The sequence below is a fragment of the Acanthopagrus latus genome, chromosome 19 (assembly GCF_904848185.1).
Source record: "Acanthopagrus latus isolate v.2019 chromosome 19, fAcaLat1.1, whole genome shotgun sequence".
Taxonomy (NCBI): Eukaryota; Metazoa; Chordata; class Actinopteri; order Spariformes; family Sparidae; genus Acanthopagrus; species Acanthopagrus latus.
Window position 1 is genome coordinate 12,544,844 of NC_051057.1, and position 26,615 is coordinate 12,571,458.

Sequence of the window (26,615 nt, forward strand, 5' to 3'; positions counted from 1 at the left end):
GGCACCGCGGCGGCCCTATGCATGACTAGAGAGGAAGTGGAGGCGGGAGGTGGCGCAACAGGCTGAGAAACACGCTCTCCGAGCTCTGCACGATTTCAGACTCGGACTGTGCGGAGGAAAGGTGTCTCCGTCAGAGTGAGGAATGGGTTGTGCGCGAGTTACTTGATTAATTCAATTTGTCACTGGCCCTGCTTCAAGCCTCAGTGTCTAGAGAATACCGAGGCATGTCTGTGTGCGTCAACAGTGGCTGGAAGTTTACCGCAATAAAAAATAAAAGGGGGAGTTTGTGTGTGTGTGTGTGTGTGTGTGCCAATCTTCGAAGGAAAAACAAACCAGAACACATCTTAACTGCAAGCGAGGCATAACAGCGTAATGATCATCAAAACATTTATTGACGTGGGTGTTTCAGTGCTAGAGGGCTCAGGGGACGTGGTGTAGATCTCATCTTGTGCACTCTGAATACAGCGATGGGTCACGAAAGGTCAGGGAACAGAAGGCTTCTTAATTGGCGGTATAATGCGGAGAAAAAAACGGCTGATCCCCAGAGTCTTCACATATCTCAGCTAATAATCACAATGGCATCATATAAGGCGATGCCGCAATAAGGGGAGGTGCAGTCCGAGGCGCAGATAAAGCGCGTAGCTGCCAGAGAGCAACACGCTGGGGATCAATGTATAGATCCGGTGGCTTTACAATTCGGAGGGGAGCGAGGGATCGAGCTGCAGAGGAAATGAGACGAATTGATAGTATCAAAAAGTCAGGGAATACATGGGACCTTGCTTGCCTTGAGGCGAGGAAACAGGGTGAGATAAAAAAAACAAACAAAAAAAAAAAAACAGCTTCAAAGAACAAAAACAAAGACACCTCTTAAACACTGACCTGGACCAAGAATAGGATCAGTTGAGGGTCAAATATAAAACTAATTTGCATGATTTATCAAACGAATAAAGGAATTAATCAGTTTCCAAAATGAACTCTTCAGTCCACTTGCTCACAGCTTTAAAACTGAAAAACAAATCTCTCCTCAGCTTCTTATCTGTTCATTTTCTTTTAACCATACTTACTTTGGACCCTGTAAATACCTTGATTAGTTATTAAATACAGTGTTGTGATTAGATAATAAACACTTTACAAAATTAGAAATAAAACCCAAACACCTCCACAAATTCCTTCTAATTTAGCAGTTAGAAAACTACACATCCAACAGTTGCATGAGTGGCGCCATCTCCTTTCAGGCTCACCAACCGAAACCTTGCAGAGCTTTTCTTGTACATCAGCTCACTCACAACACTGACTGTCTCCCTTTAAACATAACTGCAGCTGTCAGTGTGGACAGACTTGTGTTGATTTTCCTTTCCACATACCTTTTCTTGTCCCAAGCTGACGGCCACGTTGGTGTTACTGAGGTATATTGTGCGAGACGATGCAGCTCGCGGAGGCGTTTGACACAAAGCTAAACGGTATTTTTTCTATCTTAACAGCAAACTGTGACTTTCTTGATGTGCAGAGTTATGGTTCAAATGCATTACATACCAGCTATCAATGAACTTCCAATGCAAATTACTACAACGAACCATTCACATTGACAGTCCCTGAATATTTGGCTCAGAATCTTAAGTATTTCTCCCCGGAAGTTCGACTAAATCATCACAGTGTGTTCAGATTGGATCCCATCACTGATAATAAGCTCATCAAAAAAATTAAACTTGCACTTTTATGGCCTTGAAATGTGAATCTACTGCCAAAAATGACAATGGAAAGAACTAAAACAGTCTTAATGTAAAAATCGTCACAGCACTGCATGGCTGCAGCTGTTCAGCAGCACTCAGTAGTCAGTTAGGTTCGGACCAGCTGTCGCCCTGCTGCTCTCCGTGGTGCTGAAACATTACAAATCTACTCTACTCTTCGTGGAGCTCGAGCCGCTGAGCTGGACTGTCCCGTCTCACCTTTGCACTGGTTCTCATCCCAGGGGTAGACGCAGTTCTGCATGCCGTTACACACCAGCGTGTTGTTGATGCACATGTTGCTGTGACAGAAGAAGGCATCGGCGTCGCACGGAGCTGCGGAGAGAAACGGAGCGAGTGAACACAATGATCATCACACAAAGAGCTTCTCAGAGATTACACACATCTACTTTAATACAATCCTCCCTTAATCGAAACATTATCCAGTTGTAAGGGAATAACAGAAACCGTTTCCCAGTGCATTTCCCATCATCAACAAACTGCAAATGTGCAGCGAGCTGCGACACAAATCTGTGTTTGAAGTACAGCTGAGGAGAAGTTCCAGTGTGCCAGACCTTGAGGAATATAAATTTGGACGGGCATTACTCAAATCAGAACTGCTCGCCCTGACCCCATCTGTTCTTCATGAATTTTCATCCTCATCCTCCTCTTCAAACATTTGCCGAGACAACTTGTGGATGTGAATGGATTTCTTGGAAGGTGTATGCCTGCCTGCCAGCCTGTCCATGTGTGTTTGTGTGTGTGTGTGTGTGTGTGTGTGACAGCCATGACATTTCACTATCACCTGTTTATGCGAGGTGTCGTTTACTTCGTCCTTGCTTGCGCAGCGCCCCCCCTTGTCAACACAAATCTAAACCGGGCCATAAACAAGAGTACGTCCTCACACGCGTGATCATCACTGTGACACCTGCCCTCGCGCCATACGCTGCCTGAGACGCGCCGCCGCCCCCACGTCTCCACCACTTCCCTGTGACTGAGGCGTGAGAGGTAGAGCCAGCCATCAGTGAGACGTGGCCATATAAAACCAGTGCATTACAGGCTCCGTCGTAACACATATATGACTGCCGGGCAACTTAATTTAAAGCCAAGGTGCCCTTCCTCTCAACGACCAATCATACTAATGCATATGCCAGCTGATTGGCAAGTTCATCACTTCCTGTAAGCTAACCACAAGCTCAAGTAGTTTGTGTTTGTGTGATTTCACCGCCACCTGGTAGAAGTTTTACTGTCGGACTTATAGAGCGGTAGTTGTTTCTTTATTACCCCATCCTGTACTCCAGCAGGCTATTGCAGACAATGGCAGCATATGGCGATATTGAATTTAGAGGATTCTTGTATCAGTGTGATGTGATTTACTTCACTGGTTGAGCCGAACACACACTCTTCCATCTGGTTATGTTTATCCGTAAAAGTAAAACAGAATTTATTGAACATCTCTTTCCTCAAGTCAGTGTCTCTGTGCGAAGTTAAACATGCTGTGAGGCGATCGTCGCCATGTTGTCCACCAGAGGCAGAAATATACGCTCTGTCAGAAGAACTGAAGTGGAAGCAGTGCTCAGACGCTGATTCAAGCCCACACAGTACAAATACTCCGTTATGAGCAAAGGCTGTAACGGCAAAATGTGATTAAATATAATGTCAAAGTATCTTAAAGTGCAGGCAACATTTTTATATCATAGCTCGTGGAGGGCAGTGGTGTACTCAGGATGTCTGAGGGGCAGGGGCACCAGTTTTATGTTGTGGGGCACTATCGCGCAGGAAGTCGTGATTAGAGGGCAGTTTAAAGCGTTATGTCTATTGGGTGGGCACCCTTGAGGTCACGGCAACATGTTTTATCTACCATACGGACGCCCTCTTGGATGTTTTTCTAAACATGGGGGCACCAGGAGGCGCTAACTGCCATAAACCTAGCACCAGGTTTTAAAAGCAGTCCATTGGTCTCGTGTTGCACGCTATTGGTCACTGGTTTACAAACAAATGATCAAAATCAATACATTGGAACCAGAGATGATGTTTTTATTTATTCCAGGCATCCGTTTTCCTTTTCAAAACCTGGCGCCTACATTTCCCACAATGCAGCTGCCCACTGAGTGACACCACTGGAGGCAGTTAATCAGATTTAACGCAGCTTTATCCTACCTTTTCCCACACATGAAAAGTACTCCCTAAGACCTGTCCCCAACACATTTTAATGTGCAACATTAGCAGCGTTAGCCTTTAAAAGGTAGCATAAAATAGAAATACTTAAGTGCAATACTTGAGTAAATGTCTTTCTTTATGTCCACCATCGCAGAATATCATTAAAGAATCACTCACTACCAGTACTACCCATTAGTATCGATAGTATCCACAAGAGGGATGTGAAGGGTGAAAGTATTTTTAAACCACTTTCAGTTTCTAAATGTTCTAAAAGGTACTTACGTGCCACCGATATGTGACTTTAATGGATGGCTCTATTTAGCTCTCTCTCTCTCTCTCTCTCTGTCCGTCTGTATGTCTCTCATCCTCCCTCTTTATCTCTCGCTCTCTCCCCCCTCTCACACACAACACTGGCACTGGGTACTAAAGCAGCTTGCCAGTGGTGTGGCAGAGCTGGGGACTATGTGACAGTGTTACCGCTGTGATGTATGGCTGTTTTCATCCCAGCGCTCGTCCCAAGTGAATAATAACACACCAAATTAGAGTGACTTATCTCTATCCGTCTCTGTATCCCATCCTGTCTGGGCCTTTGCCAGCGTTTCCTGACTCACACTGGCTCCCTGCGTGTGTTCTTCTCATTTTCCCCCCAGTGCCGTTTCCCTCTTTCTCCTCCTTTTTCCTCCCCTTTCATGCGGCACATGCCAAAAATCCGGCACAGTCGGCGTGCTCGTAACCAGCAGAGGGAGCCCACCCCCACTGCATCGCCTCTGCACACCACAGGGCGAGACCAGACGTTATGAGGAGCAGGATCCACACTAATCTCCTGCGAAATTAATTTCAAGACATTCTGTAATAAAAGTGCCCTTTTGCCCGCACAGAAGCGTTTCCCAGTCACCGCTGAAAGAATAAATTAACTCCTAAATGAGTGGCTGATGAAAATAGTCTGGGTGTCTGTGCAGAGGGGGTGGTGGGAGGGGGCCGGAGAGCAGAGAGGCTTCTGCAGTGAAGTGCTGGCTGGAAGCAACACATGGTTTGAAATTATTATTATTTTTTCAAATTAAATAACCATTATAGATCTTTGTTCTGTGTTTGTTTTTTTTTGCTCTATATGAATGTAGTCAGGCTATTTTTGAGTGTTTTCTTTGCACAGCAGTGATCTCTTTTCAGCACTCACACCTGCAGCCATGCAATCTCCCACACGCTCTAATTTTAAACAACACTGTCAGTCACAGGTTAAGCTCTGCTCATTATAGTTCTGTCTTCTTAATACTATAGATATGGTTCCATGCTACAACTTCATTTACCTATAATTACTGTTTACATGGAGGGTTAAGATACACTGTCACTCTCTCAGTGCAGGAGTCAGTCACTGATTACTCCACACAACATGCACAGCATGGACTGATGCCAGCTCACAGCACTGATCTCCTCAGATCCTCCAAGTCCAAAGGAGTCTTTGATAGTTTTTTTTTCTGCTTCTGCTTTCTCTTTCATTATCACCTTAAAATCCTGGCTAAAAAGTCACTTTTTACCAGTTCCCCATTAAAGGTGCCCCCCTGAGTTTCTCTGTAACCAAACAAAAGCTGTTTTTACGTGTATTGTTCATCACTATTTCCTGCCTCACAATATATTTGCAAGTCCTTTTTTCTTAAATATTCAAAACGGTGCATTCTTTGTATTCATTTATGCTTACTAGCAGTCGTCTATGGCAGTGTAGCCACATTCATCAATTTGATCATTCTACTTGCACAGGCCATCATATTGTACTGTTGATTTATAGACTTATAAGTCACTTTGAATTTATCATTTTAAGCAGTGGTTATATAATCCTCCGAACGTTAATGTGAGTCGAAAATTATACGCTTAATTAACAAAAAAGAAAAGAAATGCTACCGGTACCTTGATAGAAAGTTTTTACTACTTATTCCAATTACATTTTGAAGAGATTTAAGTAATAGAAGCGTTGGTGTTCTAACTAACACTGACTTTTTCATTTCAACCCAATATAATGAGTTTAATATTACAAAAGAAAACACAACTAATTCCCAACCAGTTTTAAAGTTTCCAACACTTATTCCAGTTGCATCAATTTGCAGTCACCACCACCATCACCAAATATTGTACTTTTGATTCCACTACTTTTATTTGGAAATAAGTTACTAGTTGCCTTGCAGATTGAATGCTGCATGAGAGCCAAAATAGTTTAAAATCAATCTATTTTATTGTCAATCAGACAATAAATAAATCAATAAATAATGTGTGGGTATTTAACCCATTGTATACAGTATACATCCTACAAAAATATATGTACAGTATGATTTACTTTTACTTGTGTGTAACTATATATTTGCCTCTTTATTGTCATGTAACTGAATCACAGTCCTGCATACTGCGAGAGATTTAATAATCCATCCATCAATCCATCCAAGGGTGCAGTCTAATATCCTCATGGTATTCTTTTTAAAAGCCACCAAGATAACAAGTACTCAGAGCTGATGCAATCTGATCTAAGACTCAGCAGAGATCCATATGTTAGCAGACGTTATCAAGCTGCGTTGTTCTCTTAATGCCTTCATGCATACAGTAAAGAGGCTCTGTGAGAAACGAGGACTGGTGTGTGTAGTGGAGCCGGAGCAAATTTCCATCTGCAGCCCCAGAGACGGTTATCTGTTGATGAGGCGGAACAATGCTGACGGCTCAGATGTCACACAAGCGCATTTATCACCTAGGACATAATTGCTTCTTGGGTAAAGATAGGCTTCAGTTTCTTATGCTTCAAATTGGTAAACTTGCACTGCAGCTTTTACATAGTGGGAGCGCGTCCGTCCGTGTGTGTCTGTGTGTGTGTGTGTGTGTGTGTGCGTGTGTGTGTGTGTGTGTGTGTGTGTGTGTGACTGTGAGTCTGGAAAACGGAGCGAGATCAGTCGTATCAGCAGGTGTGAACACAGCGAAGACGATAAAGGTGGATGCTTGCGTTTGGGAACACCGCTCCCCCTCCCATCGGAGCGTCTCGTTGGGGGTCGGCAGCTGTGAATGGTTGTCTGAGAGCTGCTGGTCCCACTGGGAACCAGCAGCTGTGAACAAACATATAAAGGCTCAGCAAGGGAGCGCTTATTGTAAAAAGTGCTCTATAAGCTGCAAATCCTGCTGGTGCACCTGTAACGGAGCACACACGCGCACACTCACTTGTAGTGGTTACACAATGACTTCCCTTCACCTGAGGAGGGGGATTAAATAACTTCCACTCACTATAGACTCCTAGAATTGGTGCACTGAACATATACTAGTAGTTGTGAGGACGGACGCTTTAGAGTCGCTGGAGGTGGAGATTTCACCTAAGAGTGTAATGATGTAAATGTTCTTAGTTGAGTCGGTGAAACACTTTACCTGGCTTTCAGTTTCTTTAAGTAAGGTTTAAATTGTTGTGTAATCATTTGTTTCAGTAGATGGCAGCGTGCTCGTCTACAACTGGTTGTCATTTTGTCAACAGATACAAAGAGCCTCATCCAACTGCTGCACCTGGGTGGAGCAACATCATGTAGTGTCAAACGGTATGACATCCTCCATTTTTACTCACCACATCCAAGCCCTCCTCGCCCTCAGGTGTGAGCAAACTATAGTTTAACAACTGTTTTTTTCTTAAATACAGAAATGTGTAAATTAAATTATTGGTTAACCTGAGAGGTGGGTAATTATCAGTTATTGCCATTTAGTGAAGAAAATCGATGTCCTTTGCTTTTGGACTGTGATCAGTATTTTTCACCATTTTGACATTTTATCGACTAAACAATAAGTTACTTAACTGTGAAAATATTCCACATATTAACAATGAAAATAGTTGTTTGCTGTCAGAACCATACAAACACATTATATAAATGTGATATTTTAATGGTACTTCATCTACTACACAAGTCATTTCATATATTTAAATATAGTTTTAAAACACTAGCACAAACCATGTTTGTCTCTTAACAGCTGCCTCACTCCACTGTTACCAATGAAGCAGAGTGTGTTTCACCTACAGAAACGTCTTCAAACGAGCTGCTCTGCACTAGAATCGAGTTCCGACTGCACACCACACTGACTTGCTTCTGCTGCGTGGTGCTTCCTGTCCTCTACCTGTATATATATACGTTGGCTGCTGACAGGCGTTGGTGCAGTGCTGCTGAGCTGAGCTGGATGCTGCTCTCAAGGCTGAGGTCTGGGCTGGGGATCGCCTCAGTGACTTAGGCAGAAGTGTTGCCCCGGCAACAGCACATCCTGGCCTTACGGAAGGGACACTGACTTCACAACACAAACAACTCTGCCGCCACTCCTGCTCTGTGGAAGCTAGCCACTTTTCTGTCCTCACACAATGCGATGTAGCTGCATTATGTAGATGTGTGAGGAGGGAGGACTGATCCCTGAGTAGATGGGGGTAGTTTGTGTCATTCAATCAAGCAGCTGCACCGCCAAAAGGAAAATTCAGATACATTTTATACTCTTCTTAATAACACAAATGGCACAAATATGAAGCACTCTGGCATTGATAGAGCTTTCTGAAAAGAGCCATCTGGCACGTAAAGAGCCTCTTTGAAATTTCACTGGAGCTGTAAGACAAATCCGGTGAATAATTTTTTACATAATTCTCATTTTGAATCATGTTATGATGCATTTTTTTGTGTGTGCAGGCATCTCAGCCTGTGAGATTTCATTCTTCAAGATGCAAATGTTCAGTGATGACTTGTGGGCACGCAGCTCTTTGCCAGTGACACTGACATACTGTATACTCACAAGCCTCAGACCCTCTTCATTCAGCACACTAGTACAAAGGATGCCCTCTGCAACCCCTGTCAAACCACAAGCTCCATCGGTGAGAAGAATGAGGAAAAGGAGGTGCGTGCTTGTGTGTGTGTGTGTCTGGAAGAAAATGGGTAGATGTCAACACACTAACTCATCCTTCGTCCACCTTTCTATTAAGAACAGTGCTGCAGCGCTAAGCTAAAATCCACCAATACTGTCATATTCACATTCACCCACAGGCCAATATTCCCCATAATAGAGATCATGTTACTCGCTTTCCTGCGTGCCTCTGTTTAAATGGTCATAAAACTAAATGAAAAACCTCTGACAGCACCTTTCCTACCGACGACACACGATACAACGTGCCATAAAAGTGGTCAATGTTCCTCCGTCTTCCTTTAATGGCCGCCACTAAAGACGAGTCCTGTTTTATTTTGGAGTCAATGACGCTGTCACGGAGCGGTGGTCTGATTAATAAAGCTAATCAGTTTCCCTCAGTAGATGGGTCATTTTGCAGTAAACATCCTTTTTATGAAGACCGGCACATGTGTGTGAGGGCAGATATCTGCCACGTCTTACGCTCTTGGTAGGTCGTGAAGAGGATGCGGAAGCGACTCTTGCGGCTGGCCTCGTCCGCCCACATGCGGATGACGCCCAGCGTGGAAACCAGCATGATGTCATTGGCCACCGTGGAGCAGAACTTGCTCTTTAGGTCTTCCACCGAACTGAGACGAGACAGGATGAGATAAGAGCACAAGGATTGTTATCAAGTAGTGCGGCTATTTGCTGCGCATTTCAATAATCCACGTTATTGGGGCTCAGAGCTCAGAGCAGCCATGGTGGCTCATATCTTTTGGGGGCTTTTTATTGTGTGATCACAACTTTATATTCTGGTTATGTCAAGATAACAGATTGCTGAGGAAGCTCATATTTCCTTGCAAGCCGATTGTAGTTATATTAGTGATTAAATTATATCCATATCTCACGATATCAAAAATTGTAATATTGAATTATTAGCCTAAGATTAAAAACCAAGTTAGTTTTGCGACTGTGAGTTACCTCTAAAATTGTTGTTGTCTGTTCTATTTAAGGATTATTTTGATATACAGCTTGCTGAAAAAAGATGCCGCTCTCATCTGAGGTGACTGCTCTATATGAAGCTACGGTTAGCTCAGCTTAGCTTAGCATCACTGGAAATATAGGAAACAGTTGTCCTGGCTGTGTCCACAGGTGATAAAATCCAGGTCAGTGCAAATTTTAAAGAGCACTAATACAACTCTTATACCACATTTGTTTAATCCATAAATGAACTGAGATGTTTTACTTCCTGGAGGCCTTCCTGGTTGCCTAGCATGATGACTAAAAGATAAGGAGGTGAGTAAGCCGTGATCACACAAAAAAGCGCCTACAAGGAATGAGCTGAGAACTATGGCCCCTCTGAGCCTCCATATGATTCACAGAAGACAAAGATTAAATATCTCATGATAAGAATCACACCTGCCGCCATCATACACTGCTACAAAGTTCCTCTTGCATTCATTGGAATTGGCCATCTCGTAGTCAAGAAATCGCAGGTAGATCTGTCCATCGCAGGCAGGCAGCGAGGAGGAAACAAAGAGAACAAGCAGAGATCAAATGAGGAAATTTTGAAGACATGACAGCAGAAAAAAGGGGAACAAAATAGAACAGAGAGGGGTGACAGGAGAGATTTCAGCTCCCTCCTATGGCCTGTGCATCTTACTCATTATCCCGGTGCCTGATATAGCGGCTCTGTAATGAAATAAGACTGACAGACTGCTGCTTGTACAAAGTCATTACATACGCATATCAAATGAGGACTCAGAGACAGACAGAGTCTATTAGCTTTAGACTCATTATCCATATCTGTTAAGATAAGACATTACACAAAACCTACAACCTTGTTAAAGTTTAAGGAGACCTTGGACATTTTGCCACAAGCTAAGAGTAAATGTCACCCACTCCCAGCTCATTTTACTTTCTCACTCGACTGGACTCCAAACCTACCCAGTATACAGTAATCTCTTTCAAACCTTGACAGATCAATACAGTATATAAGTTCTTTATTATCCTTCAGTGAAAAAAGGCCTCATTGAGTCAAATATCAACCTTGCCATCCACCTTGACTCCTCACAGCAGCCGTTCTAGGCGAAACTAACACTTCCTGAGTGCCTGCGCATCATTGTCTGTCACTCATTCATCAGGCCGCGATCGCCCAATCACAGCCTTGGTTCTGGCCGGCCGCGCACAGCACCCCGCCATCATTACGGTTAATGAGTGGACCGCTCCCGAGCTGTGACAGGGAAATGTGACGCTTTAAATGCCCAAAGACGAAAGGCGCAGATGGAGCCGGATAATGGACCTCACAATGTCAACTCGGCTTCAACAACATGACAAGTGAAACGGATCGGAGGGGGTAACAGACTCGCCAATTCCCCCCAGGTTCTCCTACTGGTGTCAATAATCTCCCGTCTAATAAAAATCTGTCATATTCATCCACCCTGCTGGCTATATTGGCTTTGTCAGAGGTAATCAGGGTGTTTTTTTTTTTTGTCTTCCATGCTGTGATACTGGAAAGAAATACTGCTCAATGTCATTGATAGCCTCACAATGCAAAGATGGATGGATGTATATGTACAATAAAGAGGGTGTGGCTTTCCTAAAACTAAGTTGTCACACTAACTGTATGGACTTGCATTGATCTTAATGTCTTAATCCCTGCAGGGAGACCTGGAAGAGATGGAAGGCGATTTCTCAGCAGACGTCAGTGCAGAGCGCTGTTGTGGTCTCCTCAATAGTGCATGGATTTCCAATGTGGTGCCTTTTAATGAGATCAAAAGATTGAGATGGTGGATGCAAAAATTGGTTTCCAGACAGAGTGGATGACACAGTGATTAGGTCAGTGATCTGAGCGGCAACACCACGTGACACCGGAGGAAGTAACGCACACAAAAACTGGAAGATGTTTAAAATTGGCTGTGCTCCATGCGGCATGTTGCCAGTGAAGTCTGCTTCAATGTGTTTTTGTTAAGATTATAGTCAAGGTTAAGATTACAGTTAGGGGCTCTCAGCCTACGTTAACCGTATTTGTTTTAGAGTTCAGGAGGCCGATAATGGGAAAAGTACCTGTAAGCATGTTAATAATAAGGTCATGGGCCCTGTCGTTCTGCCATCAGTTACAGTTGCAGCCAAATTATACAGGAAAGTTTCTCACCCACAGCACTAAGTATGCAGTTAAAGCAGTAGTGTGTTACCATTAATAGTTTATTCAACCAGAGGGCACTAATTAAAAATCATACGACACCATAACCCTCCAGTTTGACCGCCTTCACCGATTCTAAGTGGAGTCATAAGGATGGATGGCCATGACAGACACTGGTACAGACATTCATGGTTCCCAGAGGATAAATCCTACATCCTCATCATCTACTGCCATAAGCAGGCAAAACCTTTCCTTTAAGAATGTCCTTATCCTTTGTCTTATTGTTTTTTTCTGCCATATTTCAAAGCTGCACAAAGTTCCCCAGCCCATCACTTGATACGTGTTGTCGGTGTCATGACTCCTGTTTTTGTTTGTTCTTGTATCTGTTTTTTGGTTTCTTGTATTTGATTCACGTCATTGTGTTGTCTTGTGTTGTGTTTTTGTTTTTCCATGTCTTGTGTCATGTTCTGATTTTTCCATGCCCTCATGTGTCCTTTAAGTTCTCCTATGTTCTCCCCTCTGGCTCCCTCTGTCTGTTGTCTTGTTCCCTCCTGGTCTGTTCCTCTGTGCTCCTCCCCCTCATTATCACACCTGGCTTCCTTCCTCCTCTCTCTCCTCACCTGTTCCTCGTCATGTCATTAGTGTCTGTGTATTTAGTCTCTGTGTTCCCCTCACTCCTTGTCCGGTCATTGTTTTCTGTTTCTGTATGCTCTTGTCCATGCTCTTCCCAAATGGTATGTGTTCTTTGGATTTTGATTTCTGATGTTTGATTTGAACTTTGTCTTGCCTTTAAGTTGTTACTTTGTTTCTTGTCCCCGTTTTGTCTGCCTTGGTTTTTTGCATTCGGCTTTTGCTAAATTAAAGCTCGCCTTTTGTTCCTCTTGATCATTGCCTCCCGTGTGTAACTGCGTTTGAGTCCACCTTCCCTTTCCTTAGTTTTCCCCTTTAAACCCCCACCTGACAGTCGGGCAATACATAGTCTGTCTAATCAAACCTAAGGTCTTCTCACTGAACTTCAACTTCTTGAGTTCAGGACTCTAATGCTCACTCCTGCAGGTGTAATATTCTTTCTTAATCACTCATGTCACAGCTGCAGTTTATGGGTTTGTAATCCACAGATCTAGTTCTCTGGATGAGTCAAACAGAACAGTACAGAGAGACTTCAGCTTCAATGTTATCCGGCCCCTCACCTTGATGATAAGAATCAGAGATCTACCACTGTTTCTAAAAAAAAAAAAAAAAAATCCAACTACTGTCGTTCTGCTGCCGGCGGCGAGAACTGTAAAACCTGAAAAGCTCACGCAGGATGGACGGAGATGTCGCCTCTGGACACGGCTGCCATTGTGAGTGCTGATGGTTGCAAGCTAAACTTGAAAGAAACAAGAACCAGAGGCTTTTTGAATTATTGTTATTTGGTGGAGAGGGGCAACACCGTGATAAAAGGGAAAAGCCTCCACACGATGCGGCCACATGCACCCTTTTTATGCTGTAAAAAGATGACAGCCTTACGGTCTTGGATCAGAAATGTATCTTTTTTTTTACTACATGAAATGGTGTAAATGGGACAAGAAGTTTAGGTATGGAAATTGAATGTAATGACAGCACTTCCTGTGAAATTTTTACTCAACCTCTACATTCACTAAAACGCCGTCTGATTCTAGGAGCTAGATTTGACTGTAAAAGGCCTCATTTGGTAAGAGGGACCCAACTTATACATAAATCAAAGCTTCTCTGTCGTTTTCTTTCCTATAGAAACTCCCCTAACTGACCGATGATGAAGAAAAATCCAAGTGCAGATGGCATCGCGCGGCCAAACGATGGCAATGAATCAGATAGATACAATCATCAATTTGTGGGACGAGAGATTGGCTCCAGCAGGAAAAACAGGCCGCCTCTCCATTGATTCTGCGGCGGCCAATAATGACGCAGAATCCATCAGCGATCGGGGTTGGGGGGTGGGGAGGAGGAGGGGGGCACGTTTGTGTCCTCGGCGTGTTTCTCGCCGTTCATTACAGTCGGAATGAATGTCCATATTGTGGCCATTATGTTCATGACAAAGATAGCGGAGGTGTCAGACGGTGCGGGCAGGTGTGGTGGGAGGCAGACAGGACGCAAATGATGTCTGAGGGAAACAACTGTGATGAGTCAACGTGAGGCAACTGAAATATACATTCCTCCACGACTAACCGCTGACAGCTGCATTCGGAAGAAAAGGAAGGAACTGCGAGGAAAAACACACACTGTGACTGATGAGAGTTAATTTTGTTAAACCTATTATCCAATTTTTGTCATTAAAACACGGATTATCTCTTTATCCTAAATGGTGATTTTGTGCTGTGTGTGGATATTTTTTTCCCCCTGGATACCAGTAGAAGCTAATTAAAGGTGCATTGTGTAGTTTTGGGGAAGAGAGATCTTCAATTTTGATTCATATGGCAAACTAAATAGACAAGCTGTCTTCACCCTCATGACTGAATAAACAAACACAACTTCATACTGTTGTGCTTTGTTTATAGGTGGCGGACCCTGCCACCTCTCGAGCTTCAAACAGTGTAAACTCTGAGTTTGAATTTCGCCTCCAAAGCTACATAGTGGCCCTTTAATTTGTCAGTTTTTTTTTTTTTTTAGGTATTCTTCTGAGAAATCTATTTATATGAGAAGCCACATGGAAAAATAACTCATTGGGGCTGTAAAGCAATCACGTATTTCCTTAATGTTGGTGCAGTGCTGTCACTTATGGCAACAACACGTGACCATTATTGCTTACCTGCAGGTATCTTTCGGTCACTCTCCCCTTTCCTTACCTGTCAAGGCCATTCCTCTCTCCACCATCTGCCATCTCACCCCTTAAACTTCATCCCTATACGTTCAGATCTCTGATAAAATGCATTATTAAGTATATCTTTTGCCTTTTCCTCCCCTCTCCCATTTTTCCTCCTCCCTCTGTCCCCTCTTCTCCCGTCTCTCTCTGGAGTGCTCCGGTGCAGTCTAATTAGAGCCTCCGGTATAGGATGTCATTATCTTTCTGCTGTTTTCTGGCACAGTGGGTACAGTGCAGCACTGTATCAGCATAGGGAAATGAAAGCCCTACCCTGCCACCCAGCACAACCTCACGCGTGCACAACACACAGCGGTGGGGATGGGGCTTCACTGCAGTAGCATGTGAGCATGCATGTGTGTGTGTGTGTGTGTGTGTGTGTATGTGTGTGTCTCAGAAAGAGAGGGGACGCGAGGAACGGAGTGATGCGGCACGTTTTATATATCTTATGTGTAACCGAGCGTGAACTGTCGCTGATGGAGGTGAGAGCTCCAGGACTGTGTGCGACTGATGATAGATTCGTGCTAAAAAATGTATTTGCCGACTTGTCCATCAGTGCCAATGACTGTCAGCCTTTGGCCCATGACTTGCCTTGTGAGACACTCCTGCAGGGCGAAATATGACACTGATCCAGAGCAGGTAAAATACATCATACTGCCAGGCTCACGCATTCTTTCATGCACACACAAAGGCACGTATGCAGCACACAGAGAACTGACTTTTTGGTCGTCTTTGGTGCCGTATAGCCTCGACTTCCTGGCCGTCTCACGCAGCTCCACTTAGAGCGATTTGAGGAATTAATGCTACGCTTTTCAATTGACCATAACAGCCAGGGTCCCCTGTAATACCTGCTTCAATGCCACACTTACTGTAAGGCTCCACATGAGTGCTTATGGTGAAAAGAATGGCTATAGGTGGCTGACGCAGTTTTATAGTTACTGTGGCCTTCAGGACAAAAAGCAGCTGAATCTAAAGGACGTTTCTGAAGGGAAACAAGGGCGCAAGCAAGAAATATGCGACCCAAAGAGTCTGTCAGATAAGAGCCGAGCGACTGCTGCGACCCATTAATCACAGTCACACGAGTGTTATCATATCATACGGTATGAAAAACCTGCGTGAAAAACTACTATCAACTGGATCAGATTTTTCATCGGGGGTGGGATGAAGCTTAATAGCTTCCCTAATACGGACTGTATGTCTTTGAACAGATCTCCGCAGTGGCCTCAGAAAGGGAAGGATAACATCTTGTATCATTAACAGGCGCTGAATTAGTGAAACAAATAGTGACACGGTTAAGCTGACATTGCAGCTGCCTTATCTCACTCCTGGGAGTTACGGGAGAATGCACACATTCTCTCAACTGAGTCCTGCTGATACAAAGCTATACGGCAATTCACCTGTTTATATGGATTGACATGAAATTTAAGTATTATACATATATCCACATTTGTACATCCTCGTGTATGCTAAAAGTGCCTACAATAAAATATTAGGTTTTCTCCCATGGAGGGGCATCCGATAGGGCACTTTTGTATCGGAAGTGGGTGAACAAGCTTGCCCATGTGTCAATGGTGTTAATAATGTCTTTTTAAAGCAATTCAGGTCATGGGATTGTGGTCTTGGGGTTTCTGGAGTCTTGGATAAGACCGTACAAGCTTTTTCCAGTTGTTTTTAAATTAGAAGTAAAACATAATGTTAAAGTCCCCATCTACTTGCAGTTCGTTAGGAGAATCCTGCAGTGCTGTTTTACTGTGAAAACAGCATATTTAGTGGAGGACAAAACTACAACCAGCTCTCCATTGGCATAGGGGGTGACTAGACAAAAAAATGAATTTTCAGTTTAGGATGAACTGCTCCTTTAAATAAGCTTTTTGCGCATCCTTTAGTCATCAGAACATAAATTGCAGGTCTATTTTACCTCACCATTTACGATTACAGTGTTATAAATGTAGCCAAATCCTTTAAATCCTCTAAACGCAGGTCTCATAAGAGCTTCTGTCCTTGGATCAACTGTTTTAACCATAAAATTCAAAGTAAAAATGTGGCCTTTTTCTATTAAATAACATACTGCAAATGCACCCAGCAGAGGGCCAATCCTATTTCTGCAGTAGCTTTGCTGCAGTCAAGGACTGGACTGTGTGTGTGCCTATATGACCGAGCCTTATGGAGTTACAGCATTTGTAAAATGTGGCCTCTCCCTGCACTGCTGCTCTACCCTTGGGAAACTTTTAATCCTGTAGCATTAATGCAGCACAGGTAACTTTGGCAGATAAGGAAGCATGTCTGCTAGTCGATGTGGTGAAAGTGTGCACGTGCGCGTGTGTGGACGTGACTTAGCGTATGTGTATTCGCACAGGGCAGCGTGGCGAACACTGGCGAAGTAAACAAACAGCGGCTGCAGCAGGCCTCAGGGTCAAACTGCATGGCAATGCTATTTCATCAGCAGTGAGGCTCCTTCCCTCTCTCTGTCTGTCCGGTTTACCCCCACTCCCCTCCCTCCCTCTCTATCTCTATCTCCTTCCATCCCTCTCTTCCTCTTGGCAACAGCTTGCTGATTAAAAAAATGGGCCTGACCCCGAATAAACCCTTCTGCCTATCTGTCTGACCCAAGCAGGGGAACGAGTCCCCCCGCAGCCACGAACACTCACATTGGGACACTGCTGACAGCTGCAGACAAACCCACATGTAATACCAGAGCTTTCTGATGCAACCCCTGATCTCACTGCATGAATGGAGATGGCAAATTAATATATCTCAATAGAATCTTGATGCCGGAATGAAGACGTGCTGTGTTTGTCTTGCAGCATCTGTTTTTTCTCGTTGATTTGATGTCTGATGTAACTGTGTTATCCTGTCATCGAGCCAGCTGATGGGGACACAATTCATTTCATGTGACATTTCAGAAATTTGGCAGTAAACCTAATTCACAGCTGGATGAGAGCGTAGCTTATGTCACACTAACCTTGGAGCGCGGCGGAGCGCGGATGTACCATTTACAGTCGACGGCCTCGCCGGCGCCAGCCTTTCCGTCTCTCGTGATCTGATGGGACTCAATGATACCTTCTGGACCGACCAAGTCATACTGGCAGGCTGAAACACACGCATATGCATAAACACACACAGACATGTACACATGCATGCACATGTGCGGCTCAAGCATGCACACGTGGACTCGCAAAGACCACGCACGTGCACTTACTCATGTACTTAAGACCAAAAAATACTTGACAGAAATCACCAACCCCCAAACACTTGCAGACCAAGTCAACCCTGCACGTAACAAACACAACTGCACTCCTAGATAGTAGTTTCCCCTATAGGAGGACAGTGTGCCCTGCCACACCATAAAAACTGCTCCAGAATGGCCCAAGGAACATGACAAACTCAAAGCATCAATCAGGCCTCCAAATTACCCATATCCCAGTCTGATTAGAGCAGCCATGGGAGGTACTGGAACAAGTCTGATCCAGGGAGGCTCTACCTTGCAACCCATTGGACTCCAAGAATCTGCCACCAGCGCCCTGGTGCCAGACACCACAGGGGAACCACCAGAGGTCCTAAGTCCATGCCTCAACTGGTCAGAGCCAAATCTGATCCATGTTGGGCCCTCCATGGATTGGACTTGTTCCAGCGCTTCCCATGTGTGCTTGATCGGATTGGGATCTGGGGAATTTAGAGGGCGATTTGACGCCTTGTGCTCATTATCCTGTTCCTCAGGACATTTCTAAGCTGTGTTCATCATGTGGCAGGGTGCACTGTCCTGCCGGAAGGACCGCTGCCATCAGGGACTGCCCTTGCTTGAGGGGGTGTTCTTGGTCTGCAGTAGTGTTTGGGTGGGTGGTGTGTCTCAGGTGACATCCACATGAATGTCACAAACTCAAGGTTTTCCCAGCAGAACATTGCATTGTAAGATTATCCATGTGATTTGCTTCACCTGTCAGTGTGTTTTAATGTTGTGGCCGATCAGTTCTTTATCACAGAATGCTTTGTTGATATTAAAACAGCAGTGTGAGAGTGCAAATGTGTAAACAAGTGAGGCAGAAAGGTAGAAAGGAAGAACCAGAGGCAGAAAGACAGAGAGAGCGAGTATACCTACAGGGTAGAGGTGGGGGTACTCCCAAGTCTGCAAAGTCGGGATCTGAGGAGAGAGAAGAAGAAGAGGGGGGGGGGGGGGGGCATTCATTTTTAATACATGATTACAAAGTCAAGATCCTCACAAAGGCAAGAACAACCAGGTGTAACAATGTACTGAGGAGCTTCCTGCAAAAGAGAAAACTACTACTTCCCCAAATGATTTTGGCATTCTTCGATGCTTCAGTAGCTTACTTTCTTTTGTTTGCGGCTTGACAGAACAAAGCTGCCGCCACGTTAGACGTCCACCATATCACCTACAGAGGTAGTGGGCCCACTTTAACAACCATGTTGCGGCTATGTTTCTACAGCAGTCATGAGCGGACAAACCAAACACTGTTTTTCACAATTTTAATGGTTGCTGTAGGAGAGGATGAGAGAAGGGGTGTTCAGTCTATTTTGGTCTGCAATCACATCACTAGATGTCACTAAATCCTACACACTGGAGTGCCTAAACCATCATTTCTTAGTTTCATTACAGGGTTTGTACTTTAACCATATGTAATAGGAAGTATGGCGCATCGAAAGACACAAAGTTATAACTGTGAATTGCTTTTATGCTAAATAGATGACGAGTATGAGCTCGCCTCAGCACCCCACTCCTCTGGAATGATGTAAAACGTCTTCATTAGAGCTATAGGCTATTAGTCAAAATATGGAATCAACCAAATTTACTGGCAATTATGGCTTTTGCAAGCAAATTTAGGGGATCAAGGTCAAACTCATGTGCAGTTCTCCCGATGAGTAAAAACCGCTCTGAGCTCACCAAATGAAAATGAAATGTTGAATTTCTTATCTTTGTTCCCTTTTGTAGTGTCAGAACAAAACAGAACCGAAGCTTAACTGAGATAAATGGAAGAGCAGAAACATTAGAAATGGCCTTAAGAAAGGTTACAGAAATCTTTCCGGCAGGCCACTGGGGGATGTGAATCTAATCCTTAACCAAACTTTTACACGCTGTGAATAAAAACTCAAACAAAGCCGAGCTGAGGCCGTACATTTTTTCCGCCAAATAAGATAAGGGAAGCATCTGGTAAAAGTTTTGAAAGTCAGCTTGAAACGATAAAGGATTTTAAACACTTTTTTTGGGGGGGTATAATGTTGCAATAAATTACATCAACAGGCGCGGCCTCGCTGAGGTGTGTTACCTCGTCTTGCTAGTGAAACATCACAGTCTCGTCTGTGATCCCCCAAAGATTCAATATCGCTGCTCAGATGACTTCACACAAGACAGAAATTGACTCTTGAACATTTTCTGCCATTCTCTCACGTCATCATTCCTGTGTGTGCGTGTGTGTGTGTGCGTACTGTGCCGAGGCTTTTGTGTTGTCTACCTGCTAAACTCCAGGAGAAAAACAATACTCACTTGTGCAACGACAAAATAAATGATTTCAAAATTAAGAACCCGTCTGTCAGTCATTCAAAACATATTCTAAATAGCTGTGTCTCAGTTTCAATACAATCAAAGCACATAATGACGAAAACCATTAAACTAGCCACAGGATAATGTGTTCTTGCAATAATTGCGGGGCTCAAATTCCACCATGACGGCATGTCACCTTGTCGCTGCGCTATGACATGTAGCATTGTGCTCGAAATCAAAAAAGCCCTCAGTACTAAATGCATTCCTGCTGATTCTATTTTATTCCAGCCTATGGTGACGGAGCACTTTTGCTGTCAAAGATATGCTGGTAGCTGTGAGCTCGAGGCGGCATTCATTTGGGGACAGAGCCTGCGGAAATGAGGGCTTCACATTAAATCTGATTGTCCCCCTGCAAATCGAGACATGGCTACCGCTGACTGGGCTCAGTGTGGAAAATGAGGTCTGATTGCGCGGCGTGAACACCTTGCCTAAATGTCACAGTTTCTCCTCGTCTGTATGTATGCCCTATTTTTTTCTGTCTAGACATGACTCAGCGCTTCAGCGTTTGCACACCCCGGACCCGAGGAACATGACCCGTATAGACCTGACAACGTTTGTACGCCGGATGACAGAACACCAGATGAAAAAAAAAAAGAAAAGAAAAGTGAATGAAGTGGCTGGCTGAGGGAGGATGAGCATTCACTGTGTTTGATGATGACACTCGCCGCATAAAACCTATAATCAAAGGAGAGAGATCCTTGGCACGATCTCGGCTGGGCTGTTGCGGGGATTCAGAGGGGCTGAACTTCCCCCTTATGGTGAAAAGACGAAGAGCCTGTTGAATAGCTGTGTGCAAATCTAGCAAGGCTGCAGAACACCCCCCCCCCCGCCCATGGCACTTTCAATACCGACTGGGACGTAGTAAAAGATTCATGCGAACAGAGAAGCAGAGGTGCTCAGAGTCGACTCAAGGGCTTCTCACTACAATCCCTTCCTGATTAATTGCTCCTTTCAACTAAGATTCAAAAGATCTGATCTATAAAAAGCTGAATGGGGAATACCACGCAGTTCACACGTGGCGCCTCTGGCCTTGGATAGTTAGGTGTGAGCGAGCAACTGTTCTTTTATTTTTGTCATTTGCTTGTACAGTACAAACAAAACCACCCGCATGGCTGCTCTCAATCTGAAGAGGTGGCAAGTGTTAACACAAGAAGTGATTGTTTTTTTCCTTTTAGTAGCACAATGCAGACTCTTACTCCACTGAGAGTCTTTCTCCTGTTCTGCCCTCCAGCTCACTCCTTAATAAATCTGCCGTTGTACGAAAGGCATGAGACATCACAATCACCACTGCTAATTATGTTCATGATTAATCAGTTAAAGGAGACTTAAATGCTCATTTTCAGGTTCATAATTATATTCTGGGTTACTACTAGAATAAGTTTACATGATTAAGTGCTCACAAAACACAACAGTTTTCTCATACTGGCCAGTGTTGCAGCACTGTATTCCCCCTCCATCTGAAAGGCTTTGTTTTAGCTCCTGTCTCTTTAAGGCCCCACCCTCCTGAAGTCCCTGTCTGCTCTGATTGGTCAGCTCACACACGCCTGAGCCAGAACCAGAACCGCTGACAACAATGTAGCAGCTGTGCTATAGCAATTCTTACTGGACAAACTAGCGTTAATTATGCAAATTTGTAATACTGTGATGTCATGTGATGTCACAAAGTCAAAGAATTATGGGTGGGACTACTGATGAGGCGTTTCAGGAGCAGTTTTTTCTGTGGGAGAGAGGAGCCTCTGTTAGGTTAGCGCAGACTTTTACCATTTTAACTTCCGAGATCCTCTATATGGGCAACAATTGGTCTAATTTTCTTATAAGCTTCCGCACAATTTGATTTCTTTTTTCTACCAGTGCAGTTGCCTCCTGATGGCTATTATATACATGTACATAGGAAAGAGCTACTCTCAGACTCCCTAAGAGTTTATTTATGCTAAGCTAAGCTAACTATGTTCTGGCTCTAACCTTATATGTAACCAACAGACATGAGCGTGGTACCGATCTTCTCAGCAATTAAGCGAGTAAACACATTTCCCAAAATGTCAGACTATTCCCGAGCCTCCTCCATGTTGCCTTCTACTGGACGTGTAGGTGTGTGTGCGGGCGGTGGAAGCTGACAGGGACGAGGGATGAGAAAATCAAAGTGGAAGACAGTTAATGAAACAGTGACCTTCGGGTCTTGTGCGCTGGTTGTGTCAGAGATTTATTATTGGGCTTTGGTATCACTTAACCCGCCACGATCGCAAGGCCAAGCGACCTCAGGAGGAATGGATGCATGATGTACGCACAAACACGCACACGCACAAACACTTTTGATAAAGGCTATCCTTAACGTGGCGAAAAACGCTCCCACTAAGAGGCTGCTATGCCTATAAATGCCTCTGGCGCGACCCTTGACCTTTTTAGACTCCGGCTCCTGAATTTCAATCAGGCCGGCTTCCGTTCCCCGCCGCCATCAATCACCTCCTCTCCTTCGCTGCTCTCCTTGATTAATCGATTTGATCAATTGCAAGGATTGATAAAATGATTGATGAACTATACAAAGTACGTGTACTCTTTCCGCAGCCCGTGATTTAACCTTGTGATTTATGAGCCGGATGCCTCGGCTCAGTCGCGCCTATGTGATACTGTGACTGCAGGAAACTTCAAAAGCAACACGGTGTGTTGCTGCGTCGAATATTAAACATCATAATAAATACCCCCATGTGGTCATGTGGGTTATGTGCAGTGTGCATCGGCATTGTGTTCACGCTGCAGCTCCTCTTCAGTGCTTGCTCTCTCCACTGCATTGTGCGAATGCCTTCCGTCTGACCAAGCTTGAATTCAGAGCACATCCACACATGGCCACGCCCTCTTCCTTCTTCTCTTCATAAAGCTCGACTAAGTGTGTAATCTTCTGGGGCTTACTGTATTTACCCTTTGCAACACAGAGAAATGCTCACTTTAAAGCCCGGGACTTTGGGTTGCCCCACAGCGCTGCGCACATAGAGCTCCTCAAAGAGAGAGAATGAAAAAAAAGGGGGCTGTCATCTTCCTACAACACTTAATCCTGACATAAAAGATACACTCACACCGCTGTACGGTACTTACGCACCTCCACGTGAAGGCATCGCGAGCCAAAACCAGAGATTTACAGGGATAAAGTTGAATGTACGGATGTGTAAAAGCCCCAAGAAGCAGGCATGAGCAGCCTGCAAACGCCAGCTGTAGATGTATCAATACTGAATTATAAGGTCGTACACACATGAACCACACAACTGTCAGTGGATTGTAACCTCCCAGTAACTTCACATTGCTCTTCATAATACGGGCACGGCCCTATGTTTTATTAATGAAACGCAATACATCTCATTTCATCTCATCTGCTGCTGAACATCAGGCTCCGTAGCCGCACCTCCCCTCAGGTGCATGTGAAGCGGCCTGTGGATGAGGCTCACCATGGTTATCACCGTTTAGCAAGAGGACCCAAACAAACACACGAGCAGCCCCCGCACACACAAAAACTCAATTTCCCAGTGGCCTCATTTCCTCTCAGCTGCTCAGCGGTGACATTTAAATAAGCATCTGATTAATAATCTCTGCTAAAGTGGTTGATCAAGCTAATGAATGGCTGCCATTAATCACACCAGGCGCAGCTGTGGATGGATGGAGCTGAGGAGACAGATGGAGGAAGAGGCAGAGAGGTGGAGACGGAGGAGGAGGAGGAAGGAAAGACTTTCCACACTTTGATTACTTTCGGCCCTTTCAGTCGCGACTAAAGAACAATTTTGGCAGAGGTGATTGTCTCTGTCATACTCTCACAGTTTCCCATATTGAGCGGGTGTCTGCAGTTTTCAATCTCGCCCAGCCGTCCCAAAACAAACCTACATGTCACATATGGCACTATTTAAAAAACATCGCCTGAGAAAACAAAAGGCCATCGTGAAAAAACCCCCAGTTTTTAGATCAAACGCTGCCATAAAGATTAGCTATATAGCTAATACCCATTCTACAGGGCTTTTGTTGACCCAACGGATGATAGCCCAACTATACAGGACGGTGACTGTGAAAGGAGGGGGCAACAGGATCTGCTGGGGACTGATAGGATTCACCACACCCTGGGTGTCATGGCCAGTGAGCTGGGTCCGTGCCCCGAACAGCGATTAGCAGCGATGTGTACCCCGACGCCACGGCTACACACCAACGATCCCGCTAAGTACTGTACTGGACTGGTCTGCAGAGGGAAATGCAGGAAGAAAAGGAGTGTGTCTTGTGACATGAACTGCGAATTTTCCTGTTATTTATCTACGGAGGCTTAACTCACTGCCTCACATTCATACAGGCATTAATACAGCCTGCCCTTGACCTGTATCGATACACTGTAATACAGTGAGGACCTGCAAAACCCCAGTGGAAAAAAAAAGGCTACAGACTAATCCCCACTCCTATCTCAACCACCAATAGTACTCAGTGTCCTTGAGCAAGGCACTTAACCCCAGTACTGTATGTTCCAGTGGAGGTGTTCGGTGTCCAGACATATCAGCTTAAAGAAACGTCCCGAGCTCAGAGGACGGACAGTTGCAGCCTTTCAGAGGCATATAGATTACAAGAACTGTGCGATCTCTGCCCTTGTGTGTGAGCCGATGATTCACGTGATACATTATTGATCTCCATAAAAGAAGCAGCTGTAGGGCAGCTCCTGATGTGGACAGGGATACAGTGTCTTGCTCAAGGACAACTCAGCAGTGCGAGCGCGTTACTCTCGGGGGTCATCTCGTTCATCTTCAGCTTCATCAACACCACACACCGTGCTTCAGATTGGTTTCATCCGTATTGATCTCACGCTGGAGGCTATTTAACCGTATTCATAGATAAAAGTGTCAATGCCTGGTTCAGCTCAGGCATGTTTGCACTCCTATGACTAGAAAAGGGGAAAACATTAGTGTGTCCACCCGTTGGACCCATTCACACTGAAGACAAAAGCCACATGACACATGACAGTTGTATTGTTATGACATATATATATGCATATACTCATATGTTCAATTACGAATATTGGCGTATAGGGCCTTAAAATTTGTGGCATATAAATGATCGAGGCTATAAACATAGATAACATACAGTATGACATACTTAACATATATTAGATATCCATATGGGTACAATGCATTGTATTTTAAAAATACACTGTTGTATGTGTTGTTCATTTACTTTCTTAATTAGTTTTGATTGCATTGACTGAAATGTCACTCTGGTGTCCAGCCCATTGAGCACAGTGGTGTTGAGTTACAAAACCTCCTTATTTGCTAATTAATCTGCTCATTTGTCCGTTCGCCCATCTCTCTGTCCACACATCTGTCTACACTCTCCTCCTGGAACATTTTTCTGCTGCTCGGAGTTTGGCTCATTCTGCAGCTGCCTGCGCGCTCACACTGTTATGTGTCACATCAAATAAAGTTGTCCATCAAGATTTTTGCTTTCAAAGGACAGCAGGGAATTCGGTCGCCGGGATGGAGTTTCACTTCATTTTGCAGCTTTATTCACAGTGATGGATTTGAGAAATCTGTTTATAGCTGTGTGTGCAGCTTTGTGTGTGTGTGTGTGTGTGTGTGTGCTCATAGTTAACGCTGTGTGTGTGTGTGTTCTTCCATCCTGTCTATTGGTCAAGCTGTTGACTGCTCCCCTCCTTCTCTCCTCCTTCCTTCCTCCCCGAATGCCCATGGGAAGCACTGACAAGGACACAAAGCTGATCCTGAAACAGCGCTTCTTCTTCCAGCACCTTCAGAACAATATCCCCCATCCCAGGTGGACATGGTGGAACACAATACTGCAGCGGTGTCTTGCTAGATAGGTACACTGTGGAGCTTTGAAATAGTGCACCAAGAAAAACTGCCATATCTTTACTATCTAAGAACTACAATACTTGTGCAGGCCCCTAAAAAATGTACCTAAATACATACTTGATTGAATGTAGTGAGTTATTTTCCACAACTGGTGATCCCACAGACCAAAACATAGAGGTAGGACCAGCTTGCCTATAAAAGAGACCTTGAAATCACTGTACACGTTCAGTTGATGGCGGTCTGAATGGCCACGATCACCAACACTTGTGAAACCCTGTGATTCAGCGGCTGCCACTGCAGTGTTGTCAATGTGAGGATACTCCATCACAGTGTGGTGGCTGCTGTTACTCGTGTAACATAGATTGCAGGTTATGGAAACGACAGAGAGGAAAGAGAATTTTTCACCTTGAGTTTATCCAGAAGACTGCGGTTCCCCACATCAAGGCTGATAGCCTAGACAGGACCCTCACTGCCTGTAAGCACTACCAGAAAAGCTAAAGTCAGGGTTCCAAAGTCTCTGTGCACAGTTAAAGGGTAA

General features: G+C 44.4%; 1 protein-coding gene and 1 long non-coding RNA gene across 5 annotated transcripts in view; one reads left to right on the forward strand and one right to left on the reverse strand.

Annotated features, from left to right (window-relative positions):
* Positions 1-26,615, reverse strand: part of neto1l (neuropilin (NRP) and tolloid (TLL)-like 1, like) — a 70,325-nt gene that overhangs the window by 6,486 nt on the left and 37,224 nt on the right. For all 4 annotated transcript variants that reach the window (XM_037079746.1, XM_037079743.1, XM_037079742.1 and 1 more), the window contains exons 5-9: positions 18,801-18,842; positions 17,667-17,794; positions 10,164-10,246; positions 9,246-9,391; positions 1,947-2,060 (exon numbers count right to left, since the gene is read on the reverse strand). In XM_037079746.1, the coding sequence (XP_036935641.1) occupies positions 1,947-2,060; positions 9,246-9,391; positions 10,164-10,246; positions 17,667-17,794; positions 18,801-18,842 (513 nt within the window). The remainder of the gene's footprint in view (positions 1-1,946; positions 2,061-9,245; positions 9,392-10,163; positions 10,247-17,666; positions 17,795-18,800; positions 18,843-26,615) is intronic.
* Positions 12,567-14,317, forward strand: LOC119008959. Its single transcript, XR_005071593.1, has 3 exons — positions 12,567-12,620; positions 13,005-13,229; positions 13,639-14,317. It is a non-coding gene; the product is annotated as an uncharacterized LOC119008959 (long non-coding RNA).